The sequence below is a fragment of the Nanorana parkeri genome, unplaced genomic scaffold, assembly GCF_000935625.1.
Source record: "Nanorana parkeri isolate BGI_ZX_2015 unplaced genomic scaffold, ASM93562v1 scaffold34, whole genome shotgun sequence".
Lineage (NCBI taxonomy): Eukaryota > Metazoa > Chordata > Amphibia > Anura > Dicroglossidae > Nanorana > Nanorana parkeri.
The window spans coordinates 1,650,977-1,674,380 of record NW_017306302.1 but is presented as its reverse complement, the minus strand read 5'-3'; the positions used below and the strand labels follow the sequence as shown (position 1 = coordinate 1,674,380).

The following is a 23,404-nucleotide window of genomic DNA, read 5'->3' as shown; positions in this document are numbered from 1 at the left end:
AATTAATGTATTCTAAACTATGAAGTATAGAGCACTGTACAGAATTATTATGGATACAGTGCTTGGACAAATAATTGTATTTCAAATATAATTTTTGAAGTCCTGCAGTATTGTTATTTCCTTTTAGTGTTTGTGGTGGTAATTTTCTCTGTGGAATCGCAAACATACCATTACAAATTAAAGAAACTAGACCGTATCTAACAGACCGAATGAGCTTCCCTTCCATCTTCATTGCTCTTCCCAGACACTTGGATGTTTAATTAGGTTATCTGCCTTTGCCTATAGTTTAAGTTTGTCTGCTCTTCATATTCATTTTGAAACTGAACAAAGCCTGAAGATTTTCCATCCGCTGACCGCTGTAGAGTTTAGTTTGATTCCTGCAATTTCATACTTGATGATGATAAATTAGTTTCCGTTTCTTGAGGCAACACTGTGAAACAGTAATTCATTTTTGCTTGTTCTGTGTTTATTGAATCCAGCGATGTTTCTATAATACATAACTTTTATCCTAGGGAGGTATTTCTTGTGCAAGGTAAGCAATAATTGGATATCTAGACCCAACCTCAGATCTTCCTGTATAGCTCATTGTAAGAATTGATATCCAAAGCTGTGGAGGTACAAATGGAATATGGGCAACATCTACATTATCTTTATCCCCTTAGCATTAGCTTTTGTGTGCACATTACAGCTCACATTATCTGCAGAGGCAAATGGTCAGGATATGCATGGGAGTAGCCATTTCTGATCTATTGGTAAAGTTCAGGTCTGTTATCCACAGCTTTGCTTTACTACTGAGACAGGTGCTAGCCCTAAACAAGTATTTGTGTTAGAATTCCTAGCCTGAACACCAGTTCCAGATCAGTGACTCAAACATGGTGAAGGTATATGTCAAGGCAAAAAGAAATACACATTTCTGCTATACATGCACATTTCCCAATGTTTTATCCCTTTAACAGTTGTTTTCCTGTGCTTGAAACATGTTTAATGTGCCAGAAATGTAATGTGCTCCTACCTTCCTACTTAACATGACCTTACTGTATTTTTGGCTCAGATTTCCAAAGGACTTGTCAGTTATGTTTTGTAGAAACATCTCTGGATATAATAATAATATTATTATTATACAGAATTTATATAGCACCAACAGTTTGCTCAGGCTTTACAATATAAGAAAGACATTACAATCACAATACAATTTTTAATACAAGATGGTAAGGAGTGCCCTGCCCACAATAAACACAGAACAAGTTCTGTGCCTGCTTAATTTCTCATAACCCCTTCTTATGCACAGGCAGAGAGCACAGGAAGATATCAGCTCACTATATTGCTAGCAAAATCAACAAGTTTTTTTTGCACTTATCAATCAGATATAACAAAACACTTTAATTGGTATATTTAGCAGGCCAAAAGGGAGCAAATAATTAAAATTCACTGTTAGAGTGTACATGCACTTTAAGCATGGATAAGGATGACAGCTCAAAAGTTTGTACCTTTTAAAGAAGACTTAGTATTTGGAGATTGCAAAAATATCGGTACTAGTATGGTATTACCAGATCTTGACTTAAATGAGTGTCCCAATCTTTAAAATGCCTGTATCCATTACTGGATAACATAAGATAGTTTTATAAGGAAGAATGATATTTAATATTACCATTGCTATTCAGTGAGTGCTAATTGAAGTGCCCTGCTGAACTTTATGGAATACCCTGAAATAATCAAACCAGTATTTGGATAAACGTATAGCAGAGAGTGCCCCTGCTGCAACTGTACACACCAGGGGTCAATTTTGGCAGAAGCCAGTTATCTATTAGTATGTTTTGGCTAAGGAGAAAAATATAGAGCAATACTTAAACATGGGAGCACAGCCCTTATCCCTAGAGCTGCATGGCGTGGGGAAGACCTGTGCCGGGCCTATGTGTACCTGAGAAATGCCTAAATTGATAGTTTTATCAGAATCCTATTGATATAGAAAAAAAATCAGCCTGTGTGTATGCCTGTATTTGTGGTGTTTTTCTTGATCTTATTTTGGTTATAGAGTGGAGAATTGGTCAATCACTGTTCTGTCTGTGCTCACAGTTAACTGAATGGTAACATTAGAAAAAGTGCAGAAAATGTTTATTTGTTGTTTTAACATCTTCCATTGTATGTTTTTTTAAATGGTTTTCTTAGGCTCAGGAACGATCAGAAAGTGGGGAATTGGCTTATATCAAACAATTGGTCCAGAAAATCTTAATAGTTATTGCACGCCCAGCAAGGTTACTGGAATGCCTGGTAAGCAGCGTAATATATAATCTCTTTCGTCTACATTACCAGCTATTTGTGACGATGTTATTTAAAAGAGAACTATGGGGTAAGTGCTTTTCCCCATAGTTTTCTTTAGGGTCACGGGAGGACATATACTAGCCTCCTCCCGTGACCCAAAGCTCAGTATATCCCGGGCTACAGCCCGCGATATACTGAGAGCACTGCAGCCAGGACAGATCCCAACAATACTGTCTGGATCCACCCAGCTGCGTGAGTGACTACTGGCTCTGCCTAGCTAGAGGGAGAGCCAGCTGTGCCTTCCCCCTCCCCGGTCCGTTCCTCCACTCAGTGCTGGAGGATCGGAGAGGGGAGGGGGGAATCCCTGTGGGGAGTGGTGACTGAAAGTCACCACTCTCTGCTGGGAGAGGATCGGGAAGTGAGCGAGCGACAGTATGTGTTCGCTCACTTCCTGATCAATAGAGCCGACCTGTGACAGCTTCTTTGTCACAGGTCGGCACTAACTATGAGGATGAGTGAAAATTCTTTAAGCTGTGAGAAAATACACAGTTTTTCCTATTGGCTCCTCTCAGAGAGAGCTCTGTTACAAAAATTAAATACCTTAAAGGAGAACTATGAGGTGAGTGCTTTTCACTCACCTCATAATTCTAGCTGACCTGTGACAATGAGACTGTCACAGGTCGGCTCAGTAGATCGGGAGGTGAGCGAACACATCACGGCGTTCGCTCACTTCCCGATCCTCTCCCAGCAGAGAGTGGTGACTGCCAGTGACCACTCCACACAGGGTTTCCCCCTCCTCTCTCTGATCCTCCAGCGCTGCTCGATCCTGTCACGGCTCCCTGCCGTGACAGGGGAGGGGCTGGATTCCCCGCTCCGATCCTCCAGCGCTGACTGGCGGAACAGACGGGGGAGGGGACGAGTACATCTGGCTTTGCCTCTACATAGGCAGAGCCAGCTGTCACTCACGCAGCTGGGCGGATCCAGACATAATTGTCGGGATCCGCTTCAGCTGCGGCGTCTCAGTATACCGCGTGCAACAGCTCACGGTATACTGAGCTTAGGGTGACGGGAGGACGCTAGTTTGTGTCCTCCCGTTACCCTAAGGAGAACTATGGGGAAAAGCCCTAACCCCATAGTTCTCCTTTAACTCTCACTATGTCTTTGTAGAAATATAGTCATTCTATAGACAACATCCATGGAGTAGAGCAAAGGTTGCCAACATACTAGATACATAGACTCTGTGTATCTAGTATGTTGACAACCTTTGCTCTACTCCATGGTAGTTGTCTGGCCCCTGAAATCACCAAGAGGAGGCACAAAATAGCATATGTATCATAGTCTACAGAAAACTTTTAGAGACTGTGATCAAACTAGAGCAGATAGTCAGAGACTTCAGACCTGCTACCAGAATGGTTAGAGACACGGAACATGTAATGGCCATCACAGTCCATTTTCAAATCAGTGCTCCTACTTTTTTGCTCTCTACAGCTCCTTATATATTACTGGGGCAACATTTCATATTCCGTTCAGCAAAATCCATTTAAAGGAGAGAAAAAAACTGTATGAGAAGAGAAAGGGGGATGAACAAAACAGAAAAAGTAAGAAAGCATATAATAATTGGAATAAACCAAACCAACTTACTAGCAGAAGCCAAGATAATGACTCTTTTTTCCTACATTGAACCTGAATAAGTGCCTGGGTTGGGAAAACAGAGATTAGAGGGAGCAGAGTAATTTTTATTGTGTGCTGTAATGAGTCACTGTGCCCTGACGTGTACCAGCCATCTTCAGCCATCATATGTCCCCCCGTGACCCTAAAGAAAACTATGGGGATTTAAAGTGGTGTCCACTTTAAATTAAGTGAAATAAAGGGAATCTCTAGAATTTTCATTAACATATAGAAGTTCGGATTTTCAGTTTAATACAAATAACTTGGTTAATGTGTGTTTATTCCTATTAATGTATTCATTTTTAAAAGTATATGGCAACCACATGTGCTCAATATATTTGATGGCTGTGCTCCCCTCATTGATGTGCTGCATAATGGACGCTCGCATGCTATTTAGGCTTATTAATTTCAAATCAGCAGATGTTCAGCAGGGATGCAAATCATTCTCCTAAATATACAGACAGCCACAAGAATGAGAATCTACAAATATGTTTATCCAGTAACAGCCATCAAATAATGAACTGCAAATGTGCAAAACTTATGTTTTGTGTTCATAATGAAAATAGTATTTATTACACTCATTAATGTAGAGCTAACATTTTCCAAAGAGCAGGAAACCAAAAACTACTATGCTTTTCCTTTAATGGATAAGCAACCCCAAACCAAAAATGTAATGTATTGAAATTAAATGTGATGGCTTCATCAGTTTTAATTTTTCAGGCTAAGAAACTTTTCAGCAAGTACTGAAAATACCTGTTGATCTTGCCAAAAACAAAGTATCCGTGTTACTTGCTGGGAGCTCAACAGAGAGCACAAACAATCCTATCTTTCTTCTGTAATTTTACTAATTCCATTAGCCCTAATGTAATAGAAATGAATTAAGGCAGATGTGTTTGAGGTGCAGCATATGTGACAATTATGGCTCCCACCATAGAAACAGTGTAGAAGTGTAGAAAAAAGGCTTAAAGAACAACGCAGGCACCTAAGGACTTTTTTTTTGTTTTTTTGGCTTAGATATGCTTTAGCTTTTGAACAGGAAGTGTGAGCCTCAGTGTGCTTTGGGGGAAATTCTGGTGAAATCAGTGCCATGATTAGCTACTGAATTTCTCAGATCATGGGTGTCCATTGGAAACAAAAATGCACATCCTAAGTTACACAGGAAAGACTGTGCTATGATTCAATAAAGCTGCATTTTTTTAGTCGATGGAACATGTAGCTTGCAAAGGCTCAGTTATGAGTTAAGGCTACCGACAAGACAGTACATTTTGGTGTTGGAATTTAATAATGTCCGACGAAAAGTTTTAAAGCCCAACTCCAGGCAGAAGAAAAAAAATAGCCTCCCCCCTCTGCAAGGGCATAACTGCTTGTTTAGTCTAAGGGTGTAGTACTTACCTTATTCTACATCGTATGTAAGGATGCCGAGGGATCGCCCATAGTTTTAGGGAGAAGAGAGCGCTGGTGCAAGGAGTGCTGTAAGTTAGTTAACAAGCATTTAACCCTTGCAGTCCTGTAGTTGATCTTTAACAATAGATACGGTTTAATAAAATTTTGAAAATATGCATATGTCAATGTATGTGTTTGTATTATTTATATCAGGAATTCGACCCCGAGGAATTTTATTACCTCTTGGAAGCAGCTGAGGGCCACGCTAAAGAGGGACAAGGCATTAAAACAGATATACCCAGATATATAATAAGTCAGCTGGGACTGAACAAGGATCCCCTTGAAGGTGAGTTGAATATAAATGAACACATATAATAATTCTGAACTGTATATAACCTATGCTGATGTTAATGCTTTAGTAAATTACACTTTGTCCCAAAACATAATGAGAACTTTTATTTTAATGGAGGCTTCCATGAAAAGCAGCCTATTGTGTCAAAAAGCATTGAAAGTGTATTAAATCTTAATTTCTACATCCTTTTACATTGGCATTGGTTGGCAGGAAAAAAAAATGTTGCAACTTAAACTGTGCTCTCTAGCTCTTACATCTCCCCTAAAGTGAATGTGATTTAGATTTATGCATGCAGGTCAAAGCAACAGGATCACACCTTTCCCCATACATACTTAGCTTTGCTCCCCTGGCTCTCTTTTTTTTCTACTCATACCCCCACCCTCCACACCGAAGCAAATGACTTTCTCCCTTTGCTCCAGCAATGAAGCACTGAGTGCCTAAGCTGCCAATCAACACCAGCTTTGCTTTATGGGGCAGGAAGAAACTCGTGTATGTTCCAACCAATGGTCTTTGAGCTTTCGCAGGAGTGTTTCTTTTCACCCAGCACGCCAAACGAAAATGTAAATGTCAGTTCATTTTGGGGACATGGTTTAGGTGAACTTGTTGCCTTGCCATGCATGGGAAAATCACAGGTTCACTTGAGCACCCTAAGTAGTTTGATGCCATTCATGACCATAGGCGCTTCTATGGAGAGTATAGGGAAGCATAGAGTCCCCCCTTTACTAGATCTGTTAGGCTTGTAGAATTCCAGTGCTGCAGCCAGACAACCACAGGCAGTTTTTGCCACTTTAAGCCCAACACGTTTGTCTTTCATTTGCCTGGTAACTGTAGTTCTACAAAGCTTAGAAAGCCACACATTGCCAACATCTGTTTCAAACCATTTATATGTGCGAGTTTCCACTGATACTAAGATTTTTCTGTAAAATTGTAAAACATTGTAACAACTTGGGTAGATGCTTTTAGAACTTTATAAATGATCAATAAAAGTCCTGTAATGCAGTAAAATAGCAAACTGTATGAAATAGCTGTATGAGATGCCAATAGCTAATCTTGTTTCTAGAGTCTTAGATATTTTCTGAACAGCATTGGGATTCCACAAATGCTGTTGAGCAAAATGACTTTAACATTATCGTTTTTTTTTGTTAGCAGATGAACATTATTACCTTCAGCTGTATAGCAGGAGAGCAGAGCTCATCTCTTATCTGCTAAATTGTTACCTTTTTCATGTTTGCAAACATACACATTGAAGGGTATCCACGCTGGCAGCTCAAGACCTGAACCAGCAGCTGCCTTCATGATGACCAAATATTCCTAATAGAGTAGTCACGCATGAATTACTGGCTGATAAAAGCACATGAATAGACTGTGCCTTGAAAGCAGGACCACAGAAGATTCATCATAAACTAGATACCGGTGCATTTCTCCGCTGTTCCCTAGAGGAAGATTCCTTTTTTTCCCCCTGCGGTGCCTAAATTGTCATCTTTACCTCCTTTCTTTTCGTCTGAAACGTTCCTCTTTAGAAATGGATGAAATCAATGACATAAAATAGGCAGATGTTTATTGGCATTTAGATGAGTTTTAAAAATCTCTTCAAGCGTTTCAAAATGGTTCCCAGGATTCTTGCTTTAAGTGCTGACTCCGGGATTCATTCCATTAATACCTACTGTTTGCAGAAATTATGTCTTTCCAAGATAACTGATAGGGGGCAAGCTTTCGTTTTACAACTGGATTGTATTTTTATTTTGCCGTTTGTTCCATTATATTAGCTGTTTTTCAGGAGCAATGTCAATAATATTAGATCTTTTGTGATTGTAGTAAAACTCCTCTTCCATACCCTCTTCATAAAGAAAGAGATAGACAGACACCAGGACAGTTTGAAGAACTGGTGTATTAGCAGACGAAATTAGATGTCGTGTGAGGCCATATGTAGCGCACCCCTGCATTACAGTTCTAATATCCAGGGCTGTGTTTACCCTAATGGCACTCGTGGACCAGTGCCTAGGGAAGCAGGGTTGGAAGGTGCACAGCAAGCCTCAACTTTACCCATTTCTTCTTTGCACATACAGCAATAAAAAAACACTGTGGGGGGAATTTATCAAAGCAATTGTGACAGTTCTCTTAGATCATTTTTTTTTTTTAATGTACAAATCTGTCTTTTAATATGTGCCCCTGTTTTGACCTGAGCTTGCACTACTTTTCTAACTGCACGTGTTTTGCACCTGTTTTGAAAAGGATCTCCGTCCATTAGCTGGGGGTAGATTACACCATTTTCTGTGAAATAATCCATATTTACCAAAAAAAAAGGAAAAACAATATATACACAAAATGCTGTAAAGTAAAAATGCTTTTAGAAATAAAAAGTGTTAATAGTTTATTTTTGTCAATTAACAAAATGGAAAGTAAATGAACGCAAGAGAAATCCAAATCAATATTTGGTGTGACCACCCTTTGCCTTCAATACAGCATTAATTCTTCTAGGTACACTTACACACAGTTTTTGAAGGAACTCGGCAGGTAGGTTGTTTAGACATCTTGAAGAACTAACCACAGATTTTCTGTGGAAGTAGGCTGCCTCAAACCTTTCTGGCTCCATGTCTTCCCAGACAGACTCCATGATGTTGAGATCAGGGCTCTGTGGGGGTCAAACCATCACTCCTTGGTTGAAGATAGTTCTTACTGGCCAATCACACGCCTCCCTAAAATTTATTTCATTTACTTAATTTTTAAGTCCTGAGCGCAAATAAAAATGAATCGCCAGCATGGTAGAAGAGTATTTAGCAAGCTAACCTTAATGTGCTATGATCCTGAGTTACACACAGGTTGCCCTCGGTTTACAAGGGCTCAATTTGCGCACCCTTTTCTGGGAGTGTGGAAATTGAAACCAAATATATAATGTATGTCAATGGGAAGTGAGGCAGTTGGGTTCCAGGCCTCTCTCAAAACAAGGAATGGTTCTACATAGAAACTGGAGTAAACTGAAACCCAGTAAATAATGCAAGTCAGTGGAAAGTGAGGCAATCACAATTTTTTTCTTTCTTTCTAAAAATTAGTTGGGTTCCAAGCCTCTCTCAAAATTGACATAAGTAACAATGCAGGTGCATCATATTTAAAGCTCCTTGTGTAAGCTCATGCAGCAGCTTTAAATATAATGTACCTGTACTTTATTACTTATATCAGTTTTGAGAAAGGTCTGGAACAGAACTCCCTCGCTTCTCATTGACTTACATTATATACTGGGTTTCAGTTTACACCGGTTTCTTTTTACAACCATTCCCTCAGGAACCTAACCCCACCGTAAATTGAGGGCTACCTGTATGTGTATGTATGTATATATGTGCCATACTATATTGTTAATGTGCTGTTTTAGCATATCACTGTTTACTCCCAATTTATTATTCGCAGTACACTATACAGTATATTGTAAGAGAATATTTTATCAACTTGTGCAGTGAATATATAGGAAAGAGCTCAGATTTATCTTGATAATGGTAAATACCCTGATGTATTTTGTACTTGTATTTTAAAGTTTCAATATTTTAGTAATATATACATCTATTTCTGCTTTTCAGTAGTTGATTATGATGTATTGTGCATCCTCATATGTTAATAAAATGCATAAAGTGTCTAATGTTTTACTGTCATTATTAAATTCTAGATTTCTCTTCTCTTCTAGAAATGGCCTTGTTGGCTACATATGATAGTGGTACAGTAGAAACCCCTGAGACAGATGAATCCATCAGTGTAAGTGTTGCTAAATTATTTGTATTAATATATAATTGGCCCCCTTCTTTGGGACTATAACAGCCCGACCCTGGGAAGGCTTTCCACAGCCCCGACCCTGGGAAGGCTTTCCACAAAATTGTAGAGCGTGTCTGGGGAATTTGTGCCCATTTGGCCAAAACATTGTTTATGATATCAGGGAGTGTAGACAACCTACCTGGATGTGGCTGCAAGAGGAAGATTGACCCCAAAGTGAACATACGGATAGTGTATATGGTAGGCAAACAGCCAAGGAAAACTTCCAAAAGATGCAAGCTTAACTCCAAGGTCAAGGTACATTAGTGTCTAATTGCACCATCCATTGCTTTTTGGGCAGCAGTGTACTTAAAGGAAGGCAATCGAGGAGGACTCCACTGTTGAAGAAAAACATAAAAAAGCCATACTGGAATTTGTTAAAATGCATATTGACAAGTCGCAATACTTGGGAGAATATCCTTTGGGCAGACGAGACAAATGCGAAGCAAGTCAAATTTTAGCAAGTCACATCAGCTCTATGTTCACAGAGGAAAAAATAAAGCTTTCAAAGAAAATAACACCATACATACTGTGAAACATGGAGGAGGCGCTGTTATGTTTTTGGATTGCTTTGCTGTGTCTCACACGGGGTGCCTTGAATCTGTGCAGGGAACAATGAAAATCTCAAGACTATCAAGGAATTCTGGAGTGAAACACACTGGCCAGTGTCAGTGCCAGAAAGCTCTCTGTCATGGGTCCTCCAGCAGGATAATGACCCAAAACACACAGCTAAAAGATCCAAAAAATGGCTAAGAACAAAACATTGGCATATTCTAAAGTGGCCTTCTATGATCCCTGATCTGAATCCTATCGAACAAATATGGAAAGCGCTGAAACATGAAGTCTTGAGAAGACACTGTTCAAACCTGAGACAGCAGGAGCAATTTGCTCAAGAGAGTGTGCCAGACTGCCTGTTGGCAAGTGCAGAATAAGCAGAGATCTGCTTTATCAGCTTCTTCTCTCTGGCTATAGCAGCCAGATGACTGACAGGTGAATGCGGAAGTGATGTAATGCGAACGAGCACATATAGGCGATCGGCGGGCTATGGACCCGCTGATCGCCTATATGTGAAACACCCGGTAACGGGTGTGTGCATTGATCGGGTCTTTTCTGCCCGTGCGTGCCCGCTAGGGGGCGCGCGCGAGCAGAAAAAAATTGCCGTCTGGAGACGGCAACCCGCAGATGCAGCAGTGCCGTCCGTCCGTTTTTTTACTACGGGCGGACGGCAAGAGGTTAAGCTACGTAAATTGCTTGTTTGCAGTGATTAACTCTAGAGGTTGTGCAACAAAATATTAGGTTAAGGGCCCCATCATTTTTGTGCATTGCATTTTCATTTGTTTTATTTAGAATATTCTGTTGAATCAAAAGGGAAAATTTTGGGTTCTTGTGGAGGGGTACTAACAATGTTCATGTCTGGTTCTTTGCTGCTGTCGGCAACATTTGTTTTAACAATTCATTCTTTTCCAGAGCTCAAATCGGTCACTGAAAATCAGACGAAAGCCTTGTGAAACCGACTTCGAAACAATGAAACTGATCAGCAATGGTGCTTATGGGTATGTTTTCTTAATAGGCTATAACTATACTTTATAAGTTAAATAATAGGACAGTTTCTGTTTTCTTTGAAAATCTGTCTAACTTGGCCTATAAAGATCTGTTGCTCCCTTTAATATTTAATTCAGGTGACACTCTGCTGCCACATATTTTGAGATGTGGTGGTATTTAATCAATGTGCTCTTCTAGCAGGATGGGATTGAAAATGATTGTTTTATATCTGCCTTTAAACCACTCAAGCTTTCCACAGACAACATATGATGTTGAAATTTAAGTAATTAATCATAGAACAAGTGCTTGCATGCCAAGTGAGCACATGGACATGTTCTCTTATCCATACCATGAGCCTCTTTGACTGGATACACTGCAGACAGCCCTGGGGTTGGTTCTTGGGTCAGCAGTACACATTACAGATGTGTCTGATGGTGTTTTTTTTTACCCTTTAGATTATAAGCTTTAATATAAACTGGGTTATTTTGGCAATTTTTGTCAGTTTATCTTTGCAGTGCCTGTAAGCGGTATATATTATACATTTGCGACAATTAAACTGCTAGCGCTACCGCATCTTCTTTTTTATTTTTTTTTATTTTTAGAGAGGAACAAACTTGTGATAACTTAAATCAGAGAGAAAAGCAATGTGTCCAACCTAAGATTCTGTGTTTAATGAACTGCACTCAGCACAGAAAATTCAAGCATCTCAGTTTCTCCTGCATGTGAACACTTTGTTTTTGTAAAGCTTCCTTTGCTGAGCACGGTCATTTGATATTTGTTTGTTCATAAGATTGATTATGTATTATGGAGAAGATCAAATTACATGTTTTCCTTTCTTAGTCCTAAATACTTACGTACAGCTGGTCTGTACCCTGGAACATTGAACGTTATATCAAACAAATAGGTGAAGGGGGGGTGTGCACTAACGGTAACCCAGGTTTTGCCTTGTAAGTAATAGCTGAGAACCATCACTAAATGTTCATGGGGAATTCCAGGCAATAATTTGTTGGCTTAAATGAAAACTGCTAAACAGACCTATTAAATTGGCTAAATAATTAACATAATTGAAAAACTTATCGGAACCCAAAAACAAAAATGTAATCTAGAATCTATTGCAGCTCACCAATCCTTAGATTTGCTGTTCCTTTTTATCACCTGGGGATCTGTCCAGTAACACACCTCCTGTCTTAGGATGGCTACGTTTAAGCTAGCCATACACTTTGCATTTTTTTCTTGTTCAGCACCGTAAGCTGAATGAAGATAAAACACGCAATTCCTCCATCCACATGGATTGGGGACTCTCCCCTGATGGACTATTGTGTTGTGACAGGAAACTTTTGAACAAATGACAGAGAAGAAACTTGTTGGGGTAACTTAGCTGCTAAAGATATCTTTTCCAGTAGGGTGTTTCTTGGAACAGCTTAAGCATCTCATGCCTCCCACGTTGAAGGCTGTCCGGCATGTAGAAGCATTGCTTTGTGTTTTTTGCAGGCACAACACTTAAGTGTCCTGGATTTGATTAGTGGCAACATTTTGCACTGGCCAACTGTGACTACCCCCTCCTCCTGACACAATCTGTCCGGTTCAGGAGGAGAGGGTGGCGGTCAGATTTTTGAAAGGGCTCGGATGAACGCAGGTGAACTGACTCCCTCTTTTGTAATGCAGTGAATTTATATTTAAGCAGCGTGATGCATTACATTAAATGTTGATTTTGTTTAATACAGAATAAGTTACACAGCAGCATAGTGACCTGAAGGTGTGGCTCCCTTTTCATTTGCCTGTATATCTACTTTACATGAGTCAATGTGAACTTGATCTGCAGTTTAGAATTAGAGATTACTCTGTTGAGTTTGAATCAATACAGTGTGGTGCCAGGTACAGTAGTTTAATTGCATGGCAGCAATTGTTCAATTTCAGCGAGAGAGCAAGTCTGCTCTAGAGCAGAAATACTGGTTTTAGGACTCATGGTCTGACAATAATTATTCAAGTTACATACAGAAAAAAGATGATTGTGTAATAGATGCCACCATTTAAATATGAGGTAAATATCCATAAATGCATAATAGTGTCATCCGCTGCTTTAGAGACGTCATAAATGATCCATCATATGATGCTTTGTCCATTGGCAGAGCTGAACAAATAACAAAAGCCAGGTAGTCCATGCATCTACAAAAGCACAGCAGGTGCCTAATTGCGTAAGCAGTTTGTATTTTTCATTACATTTTGTAATAGGGCCTTCGTAGGAGATGTGGATCAAATGTAAAATAAGAAAGAAACAGCGCGTGATAACGAAGCGTGCCTGCAGCAAAGTTTAAAAGTGCCTGTATTCATCAGATTCACTTCCTTGACCTTGGTGTTTGATATAGACCAGCGGGTGTTTATTTAATGGGACATGTGAGATTTTTGAGGTTGGGTGGGATTGTGGACTGCTTAGTGGACCTGTTACTTAGAATGGCCAAGAACTTGTTCACTTTAAGACTTGATTGATGCAAGCAGTGTTTAAATTTGTTTACAGAGAAACGGGGCAGAAATAAAAACTAAATATATATGTGCGCCTCTTAAGGAACCTTTTTTTATTTACTCTCAGCTTCTACTTGTGTCACCAAAAAGTATTTCTGACAATGTTTTTCAAAGGGCATGTACTGCAGGGCCATGGGAAGAAGGTGCTCAGGATTGGACTTTCAGAAGACCTGATATTTGAAACAAAGACATGAAAGTGAGATTTGCACTACCGCTTTTGGTGGATGTTACCTCTAGATTCTTGCTTTCACAAGACCCTATATTTGAAAGCAGGCCATGGAAGTGAGATTTGCACCACCTTTTTTGGTAGATGTCCCCCTCAGATAATTGCTTTCAGAAGACCCGATATTTGTAACAAGGACATAAAAGTAAGATTTGCACCACAATTTTTGGGTGGTCACTACCTCCAGATTATTTCTCAAACTGAAGCCATTGTTGTGTGAATTTACTGAGTGTAAATCTAGCAATTGGCACATACTGGTAAATTCTCCAAGCCATGAGTATGTGTAGTGTTCAGGTCCGCTTAAAAAATAAAACACTGGTAATATCTAGCAGGAATGTTTTATTCACATTGCTGGCAAAGGTCAGCATTGGTTTTGAAACCAAATACTAGAGAACAATATATCCAGGTGCTAAATGGATAAAGAGCAATGTAAAATGTGCATCATGCCATGTATTATTCAGCTCACATGCCTGTAAATAGAGCAATGTGTCAGTGATACTCTATGCAATGGAAACAGCGCTGAGGATCATACAACTCAAATGGAAAAAAACAAACACTCCCATCAAAAATTCCGTTGCTCACAATTAAAAAATGCAGCCAGGGCTGCCAGTGTAATTTAGTTAGAAATCACAAGTGGAACAGATCCTTTGGGATCAGACAGTACGAGGCGTCTGCATGCAGTCAATTTTGTACATTGCTTTAGTACAATCTGAAACTAAAACACAATTCATTTTTCATTTGCATTTTAAAATTGCATGGTTAATGGTTCCTACACTTCAACCAAAAGCGATTCTGCTGTCATGATTTGCATTAGACATTTTTCTTAAATTATTTTAACTGTTTAGGCCCCGCATCATTTCTGTTATACAAAGTTATTTCACTGGCATCAGATTGTCTCAGCTCCAAGTGGTTTGAATTACCCACTTTTCTCTTGCTGAGGCTTCAATGATGGGATACACCTATTAGAGTTCCCTTTTCTATCTGTGCACTTCATCCATTGTGGTCTCATCTCCTGCTGTATTCTCTGTTATGCAAAGTCAGAAAACAATTTAAAGTGTATGTCAAGCTGATAAACAGTTTTTATATTGGTGGTGAAGGATTAGAACTACTGTCAACTTTTTTTTTTTGTTGCTATTTGGGGCTCCGTTAGAGATATTTGCCCTCACTTGCTATCTGGCTGACAACAATTTTACCACACAGGAAGTGAGGAGAAATCTGCAACAGGGCTACAGACAGACAAACGTCTTACAGGGCCTAGCCTCTCCTACTCTACTAAAGGAAAGCATTTTTTTTTCTATCTGTGTTGCGGTCCCCCTGATTTCCTGTTTGATAAAAAAAAAACACATTGCAGGACAGGGAGTAAGGGCAAATCTCTCTAAAGAAGTCCCAGATAACAGTAAAACCTGACCGAAGTTTTAATGCCTCAACACTCTATCCAAAACTAAAATGAAAGTTTTTGGCTTGAGACTTTGTGTCATCGTAGGGTGGGGTGGGTGGTGAAGCTGGGAATTCAGAAAGAGGTAGGCCAGTGGATTATGCAAGCTGAAAACATGCTGTCAAACTTGTCACTTTTGGGTGGACTTGGCATGAATACTTAGTACACACAGGTTTTAAAAGAGGGTGCTCAGCCACCATCTCTAATTCTTGCCTAGCTTTTCCCTAAACTGGGTCTATACAATTCTGTTGAGGAAAGTGGTTAAATATATGCAGCAAAACAATCTCATGGACTGCAGCTCTGGGTTGTGCTTGTCGATCTGGTCCCAGTCATGTTGCTGGCTCTCCCTAGTAGAATCCTCTGGTGTTAGAACATCTGAGTGAGATGCCGGACAAATCCCACTTACACTGGATCCACTTCTTCACCCATTGCATATTTGTATAATCTCTTAAAGGCATAGCTATACCTTTATTATAAGTGGTCTTGTAAGGCAAAGCAGCAAAAAAAACCCCTTTGTTTTCTTTGCTTTGTACACTGTAAAGAAGAATAACAGGGAATGTTTGTGTTCAGTTTTCTTAGATACGAAAGGGAAAGAGATCAGTTCAGTGTAAATATTTTTCATATTTATGATTTCAAAACATGGTGATGCTCTTACAAGAAACTGGGGGGGGAGGACTAAAAAAATTTATTTTGGTAAATGGAGAGTTACTTGTCCTGACAGTGTGGAATACTTCATAGTAGAGATACAGATATCAATTTAAAAAAAAAACATTCCTCACTCCAAAACAAAACCAAAAGCCCCCAATCAAACAATGGTCCCTAAAAGTAAAGTTCTCAAAGTTCCTTTCCTTCACAGGTTACTTTTATTTTACCACAGCTTAACCAGTGAAATTTTTTCCCCTAAAAGTCAGCCTATTTCTTGTCTATCACGACTTGTCTGTACTTTTTCAGGATAATTTATTTCCTGCCGCTTTGGAAAGTAGCAGCTGTTCACCGCACACTGCGGGAAGTTTGGCATGAAAGCAGGCAAGGGGATGTTGTGCAGCCTTTTACTACGTGCAGGAGGTCCAGCATGTTAATTTTATGGATGAGACACGCTTTATCTTATTTGAGAATTTGTTAAAAATCATTAATTGCACAGCTGACAGATTGCCACTTGTCTGCTCAGCTAGAGAATATTACTTTTAAAGGCAAAACAGCTTGTTTTAGGTTTACAAAGTTTGCACTGGGATCTTAGACACTTACCATAAGCTTGATTCCCGACTCTTTGAATTATACAGTTCATATCATCATGCAGACCAATTTAAAGACAATGGTCTTGTGGTGTAATAATATTTCTTGGATTGTTTTCACATCTGAACAAAAAATTGAATATATTTGAAAGATAAGTGTGGCAGATTGTGGAAAGAGGTTGCTGACTGTGGAGGATGAAGAGAGTATGAAAGGGGGAGCACAGCAAAGCCTGGGTTGGAGGAACATATGGGGGAGGATTGAATGAGGACCTGATTGTAAACCAAGAGATGTGAGTGGAGGTAGAAATGAGCTAATTGGGGACTAGTGGTTGAAAAAAGAGGAAAAGCAGAAGTGATTGGGGACAAGGTGGTGGTGTGTGTGGGGGAAATCGGCTGAACGGAACTGATCATAGACCATTGGGAATATAGACAGAATGAAAGTCGATCGTGGTCAATGAAGCACATGGGAAAGAGAGGTAGATGTTATTCTTTCTGTAAGAAATACAGAGCAGAAGTTGGTTGTTGCTGGGGGAGGGGGGGGGGTAGTTGTGAGAGAGGAGTGGCAATAAATTGTGTACCATCGGATGATTTACTGGCCTTGAACAAACCGGCAGGCACTGGAGTCAGAATAGTTTGACCTCCCAGTCAGTTCTTTCATGGGATTTTACTGGGAATGGAGCAGTGCCTTCCTCCAAATGCACCATCTATATTTTATATACATTCAATGCTGATATGTTCAAGAATAGTTATTTGCTAAAACTCATAAAGCCCAACGGAAATTTTCAGTTTAGATTACCTAAATAATTTCCACAGCCTGAGTAGAAATCATGTCCCCTGCCAGCATGCTACAGAGTGGGACCCTTGCTCTCTATGTAGACGCAGTGGTCTTTTTTTAGAGGTCTGACCTCTGCTTAGTTAGAGCCGGAGCCCTCCAATCAGCAGGCAGCATGACCTTTGCTAATTAATCTGCAGAGAGACCACTGCTTCTTCGCAGAGATCTGCTGGCAGGGGACAGACATTTCTACTCTAGTCTGGCTGCTTTAGAGAAAAAAACAACTGTAGGGCATTAAACACCTTTTGTTTTGATGCATTGGAATGTATTTAGCTGATTTAAACTAAAAGTTCAATTGGGCTTTAAGTTAAGTAGTTTATAATTCAGGTTTGTAATTCAGATGTTTGACAGAATAATCGTCTTCTACATTAATCCTGTTTTATCCATATCTGCTTCACTTTTTCTTTTTTGAAGGAATTTCCTAGGCATAAAATCGTTTTACATTAGACGTTTCGTAGAAATGCTGACCTCTTTAATTGCAACTTGTTTACAGGTCAATAAGTGTTAAGTAGAATTCATTACATGGATTTTTCTTGTTTCCAGGGCTGTTTACCTTGTCCGCCATAAGGAAACACGTCAGAGATTTGCAATGAAGAAAATCAATAAACAGAACCTTGTCCTTCGAAATCAGATTCAACAGGCGTTTGTGGAGAGGGACATTTTAACATTCGCCGAGAATCCATTTGTGGTCAGCATGTATTGTTCCTTTGAGACCAAACGCCACTTATGCATGGTCATGGAGTATGTGGAAGGTAAGACAATAACATTTAATTAAAAAAAGATACTCATTGCACCTCATTAACCAAAGTGTCTGCATTGCTGTTAGTTATTTTTAACTTTTTTTTTTCTTCATTCCACTGTGTAGTTAACACAATAAAAGAATCTGATTGGTCCATATGGGTCACGCAGACATTTTTTTGCAGACATATGCCATTATTAAGAACAAGGCTTTAGAAAATATTGCAGGGGTCAGTTATTTAAAAAAGTCTGTGTCAAAGGTCTGTAGATTTCCAATTAGCACCCGAGGGTGGGGATTATTTTGTTAGTCAGAAGTGGACCTGTAATAATGGCTAGGAGACAATCTGTGTAGTCTGGGACCATAGAGATAAATAATCTCCATTAAATGTATTTCTGAGAAACATGATCTATGTCTAACACTTGTTTTGGTCTACCCAACTGACAAACTCTAAAGACTGTTCTGCTTATGAAAGTGGTAAATCTGGCAAATATTAAGGTTAAATTGTGTCTAATTTCAGATTTGAGATCTTCTTTAAAATGACCCATTCTATTCCTTTTTCTGCCCCATCATCCAGTACCTGTGCGTAGAATGCCTAGATAGCAGCTGTGAAAACTTCCTTCAGAAATGTCATCTGCAGTCAGTGGCCTTCTTTTTTTTTTTGTACTTGCATGGTGAAAGTGTACAGATTTTCTACAGCATCCTATTGTGGTGTATTCATAAGGCATTTTCGGTGGGTACCCAAACAACAATAAAACCATATCAGAGCTTCCAGCATTTACCCACTCTGCTAATAAAAGCTGTTTTTGCTTTCTGTTTCACCGTTAGAGAGACATTGCTCACTTCCTGTCTGAGTGACACACTTTAAGTCTGAGTGACGCAAAGGAAAATTCTCCAATGGAAACCTAAACAAAAAAAAATAGCTGATATGCACTTATAACAATAATGAGGATTGAGATCATTATAGATTCCAATTGTCGACTGGTTCTGTTTAAGTATTGAACCCTAGCATTATAAACCTATAGACACATATTACATGATTAATAAACTTTAGCTGCAGATTTACATTTCGTTGACAAATCGGTTGCTTTGGCACATTAGGTATCCGTCTAAAATCTAATGCTTCTTAGAACTTATGACAATTTAGGCTGTATTGTGTTAGTCCCAATGAGTTTGCATTTAGTTGGTGGTCTTTATGTATGTTCTATATGTTTGACTATAATGGACAAAATATAATGAATATTTATTTGAGAAAGCTGCACAGTGTGTGGTCAGCATTATGATTTTCCAGGACCTATAGGAATGTGGAGCAATAAGTTTATATTGTAAGCCATCTATTCAGTATGAGTGACCTGATGGAGAGAACCTGAAATCCATGTCTACACTTGCCTGCCTTTCCCATACCAGGGTATTGTTAGACCTGCTGCTGCTTATTTGACTGTTTCAGCAGGAGCTCTTTGTTCACATGCAGCTTAGAAATAGTACAGCAAAAATATTAATAATTTTCATAGGCAGCCAAGTGAACCTATTGAGTATTAAGTATGTTTGATTTGATCTCTGTTGTAATTCTGTACAATAACGTGCCACATTTAACCATTGTTCAGCTTCCAATAAGACTGCAGAAGAACAATGGCTGCCCTGTCTTCTAAGATTACAGTAACCTTTTGTTACTATAGAAACCAGCAGCGGTGTACACAACATAAAAGCTCAATCGTCAAAAGAAAAACTAAAAGGGGAAATAACAGCATTGTGAGTTACTGTAAGCACAAGGAGACTGTTGTCAACTCTTGCTCCATGATGTACATAGTCTGTCTCAGGGTGAAATTGGTAGTGCATTGGATTCTTAAGGTGCCCTGTAGAAGTCAGAGGGTTGTTGGAGGCCTTAGCGTGGCCTCACCATCCTCTGGTACACTAGTTCACTAGTGGGTGCACAGCAGGTATGTCCAGCTTTGGAGTAATCCTGTATAAAGCAAACCTTTTCCTTTCAATAAAGCAGACACTTAGTCACATACATACTTTTCAATGAATTCTATAGTGTCCTGTGGTCCCAGTCAGATGCTGGCCTGTTTTCTCCTAGATAGGCAGCTTACTAGCGCTTCTGGTCTTTGAAGGCAATCTGTACTGGGAAAAGAATGAGGTGGCATTCTTGATCACCTTCTGAAAATGTCTGTTGCTTAGCTGTCTTTAGTTTCTAATTTGATTCAGTGACCTGGAACAAGCATCATCGTTATAGTAAATTCAAAACTCCTGATCTGAACACTTTCTTCAGTTCAGTAAAGGTGGCCATACACTCTACAACCATCGCAAGACTTTAGTCTTGCGATGGTTGTAAAGGGATTAAAAAAACGTACGATCTGCCTATCTTGGACAGGCAGATCGCACTCTCGATCATCGCAAGCCCGCCCCCCTGAGGGGCGGGCTTCCGATGACCGCAATGCTGAACGGGCAGTGTGCGCGTGCGCACACCGGCCCGTTCAGCATTTATCTTCCGAGCACCGTTCTAACCAGCCGAGAATCGTACGATTCCCGGCTGGTTTTCGAACATGCTGGTTTGACAGAAGACGTGCGACCGTACAGTAGAAATGGTCGCACGTCTCCGTTCACACTGCTCGATTATCGTACGAAAAACCGATCGCATACGATTATCGTACGATAATCGTGCAGTGTATGGGCACCTTTACTCAGAAAATGTTCCATGATCCATTAATTTATTCCTGAAATCTCCACAATGGGGTCATCTGATGAGTCAGGAGTCCCTCTTCAGCTTCTCCAATGTCTGTGATTGTTGGTTTTCTGTGCGCATAGATCAGTCTTTATGCTATGATGTGTGTCTTTGCAGCATTCCATTGAAAGCCCATTGTGTTGATGCACTGTTAGGGGGTGTATTTTTTGCCACCCTGAGTATACAGTGAGTGGATTGAATGACACTAGTCCTTCAACATCTAAGAGAGCTTTGCTTGTCCACAAAGAAGCACTGGAGCATCTGGATGGTTAGTAGGGATAAAGGGACAGGCAGATAGGTTGGACTCAATGGACTTGTGTCTTTTTTCAACCTGACTAACTATGTAACTAGATACAAATCTTAGGAGGAAAGGTCAGCTATAGCAGCCTACATATTTCCTTCAGCAAAGTTTGCCTTTAAGCATACTGGACTGCCTCATTAACCAGTAGCTTGGTGCTGGAGGGAATGGGCCAGGCTTTGACTTTTTGAAGCAGAGTTATTTGTATAACAGACTTCCTTGGATTTTGGGGATTCTTAGGGACCTCAGACTAAATAGACAGATACGTCAAGGTACCTGCTTTGTACTACTATGGTAGCTTTGCAACTTACATAGTTACATAGTATTTGAGGTTGAATAAAGACATTAGTCCATCAAGTCCAACCTATAGGATCTCATTCTTAGGAGTACTTGTACCCCTGTATATTACGGTCCCTTAGGAAATTGTCCAAAAGTTTCTTGAACAATTCCATACTCTTAGCTGAAATCAATGTCTGTGGCAGTGAGTTCCAGACCCTAACCGCTCTAACTGGGAACTTTAAGGGAAAACAGAGCTGATGATATAGGCAAGAAGCTGTGCTTGCAGATACTGTCAGTGCCAGTTACCAGAAAATAGCAAATGGGATAAGTCTAACCTTCCCAATGAATTGCTTCCCTGATAGCAGTATGGGGAAGGGAACCAAATACATGAGTTATCTTCTTGATATGGGGTTTTCAATTGGACCACTGTCATATCTGTAGATAGCTTTAGACTGGCCATAGAAAAGCAGATGTTTCAGCAGTAAGAACTGTGCCCCATAACCACTCTGCCAGCACACGCTGTGATCTTCTGCTGGACTGAACCGGTTTGAGAGTTATCAGAGATACAATACTGATTAGCATTGAGATGTGTTGATGATTTATGTTAATGTGTAGCCTACGTTTTATGAAATGCTTTAGGTTACAATAGATTCCATTTTAGATTCTGATGTATTTCATTTTGTATTATGTGCTGTGAGTTTGAATTATGATAATTTGGGTTTTCTCTGGTAGGAGGAGACTGTGCTACGTTACTGAAGAACATGGGACCTCTGCCTGTGGACATGGCGCAGATGTATTTTGCAGAAACTGTTCTCGCTCTAGAATATTTACATAATTATGGCATCGTACACAGAGATCTAAAGCCAGACAAGTATGTTCAAACCTCCAATTTTGACTGAATGTTACTGTTTGTTTATGCAGACAGCTTGTGTCATGTTTTTGGTTCATAGGCAGTCTAATGATATAGTTTATTCTGGCACATTAGGCTTTTTCACACATACATCTATGTGTAAAAACAGAAAGCAAAACACTAAAGGTCGCAAACACTTCACGATTGCAGCCATCTTGGTTCAAGGTAGATTTCCCTATTTGTACCTGCTGCATTTAGCATATTCCACACTGGTGAACTGTGTTAGGTATAGTAGGTTATGAAACAAGTATTAAAACTGAACTCTGGGCACAGAAATATTCACTAAAATATATTTATCAATCGCTGCGCAGAATATACATACAGGCCCTCCTGCCACAGGCTGCTTGCAGAAAACTACAGGGGATGGATACAAGACCAGTCACCCTGTACAAGAAAAGGGAGCAGCAGTGACCTTTATTACAGGAAGACACACCGAGATTCAAGTATGAATACACATGTCTCTTGTATTTAGACAATGTTTCCTGTATTCTATAGTTTATCTTCAAAGTATAATCATGCACACTAAATTATTTTGTATATTATGAAAAAGCAGTAAAAGCACTTTTAAACCAAGCCCTCATTCCTCTCTGTATCTATACACATTGTGAAGAAATTAATTTTAAAAAGTTCACAACACAAGCACTGTATTTTTCAATAAGGAAATAGACTGAAACTGCTCTAGAGTCTTGTATTGTTATGATCATTGAGAATAAATAACACATCACGCAATAATCACAATAAAAACAGTTAGAGAGGTCAGGGTGGCTTATTTAGTCTGGGCACACGTGTACTTTGAATAATACTTTTCAAAATTATAATAGACTGTACATGCGTGCAAACCCCTTCAGGGGCTGGCCATACACTGCTCTATTTTTTTTTTTTGTTCAACCCGAAGCTGAACGTAAAAAATAGAGCAGATTCCTCCAACACTAGGAGCGTGTTGATCGAGAAATCCCCCCTGTTTGCATTGTATGCTGACACCGGGCCGGCGGGCGCCAGCCACAGTCAGACAACCCACACAGAGCGGGAAGCTCCCGGCCTCCCTGCTCTGTTCATATGAAGATTTTCCGACCGACTCCTTTGATCAGCTGATCGAGGGATGCCGGCCGAAAGGGTGCCAACAGTGGCACCCCCAGCGCGAATTTCGGCCAGTTCCTCAAGAACCGGACAAAATTCACTGCGTATGGCCACCCGAAAGATAAAAATCTCACATGTATG

The 23,404-nt window shown here is 39.8% G+C and overlaps 1 protein-coding gene across 1 annotated transcript in view; it reads left to right on the top strand.

The window, feature by feature from the left end:
- Window positions 1-23,404, top strand: part of MAST4 (microtubule associated serine/threonine kinase family member 4) — a 442,223-nt gene that overhangs the window by 377,764 nt on the left and 41,055 nt on the right. Inside the window, 6 exon segments of the mRNA XM_018569292.1 lie at window positions 2,167-2,268; window positions 5,524-5,656; window positions 9,336-9,403; window positions 10,925-11,010; window positions 17,785-17,993; window positions 22,009-22,147. Of these exon segments, the coding sequence (XP_018424794.1) occupies window positions 2,167-2,268; window positions 5,524-5,656; window positions 9,336-9,403; window positions 10,925-11,010; window positions 17,785-17,993; window positions 22,009-22,147 (737 nt within the window).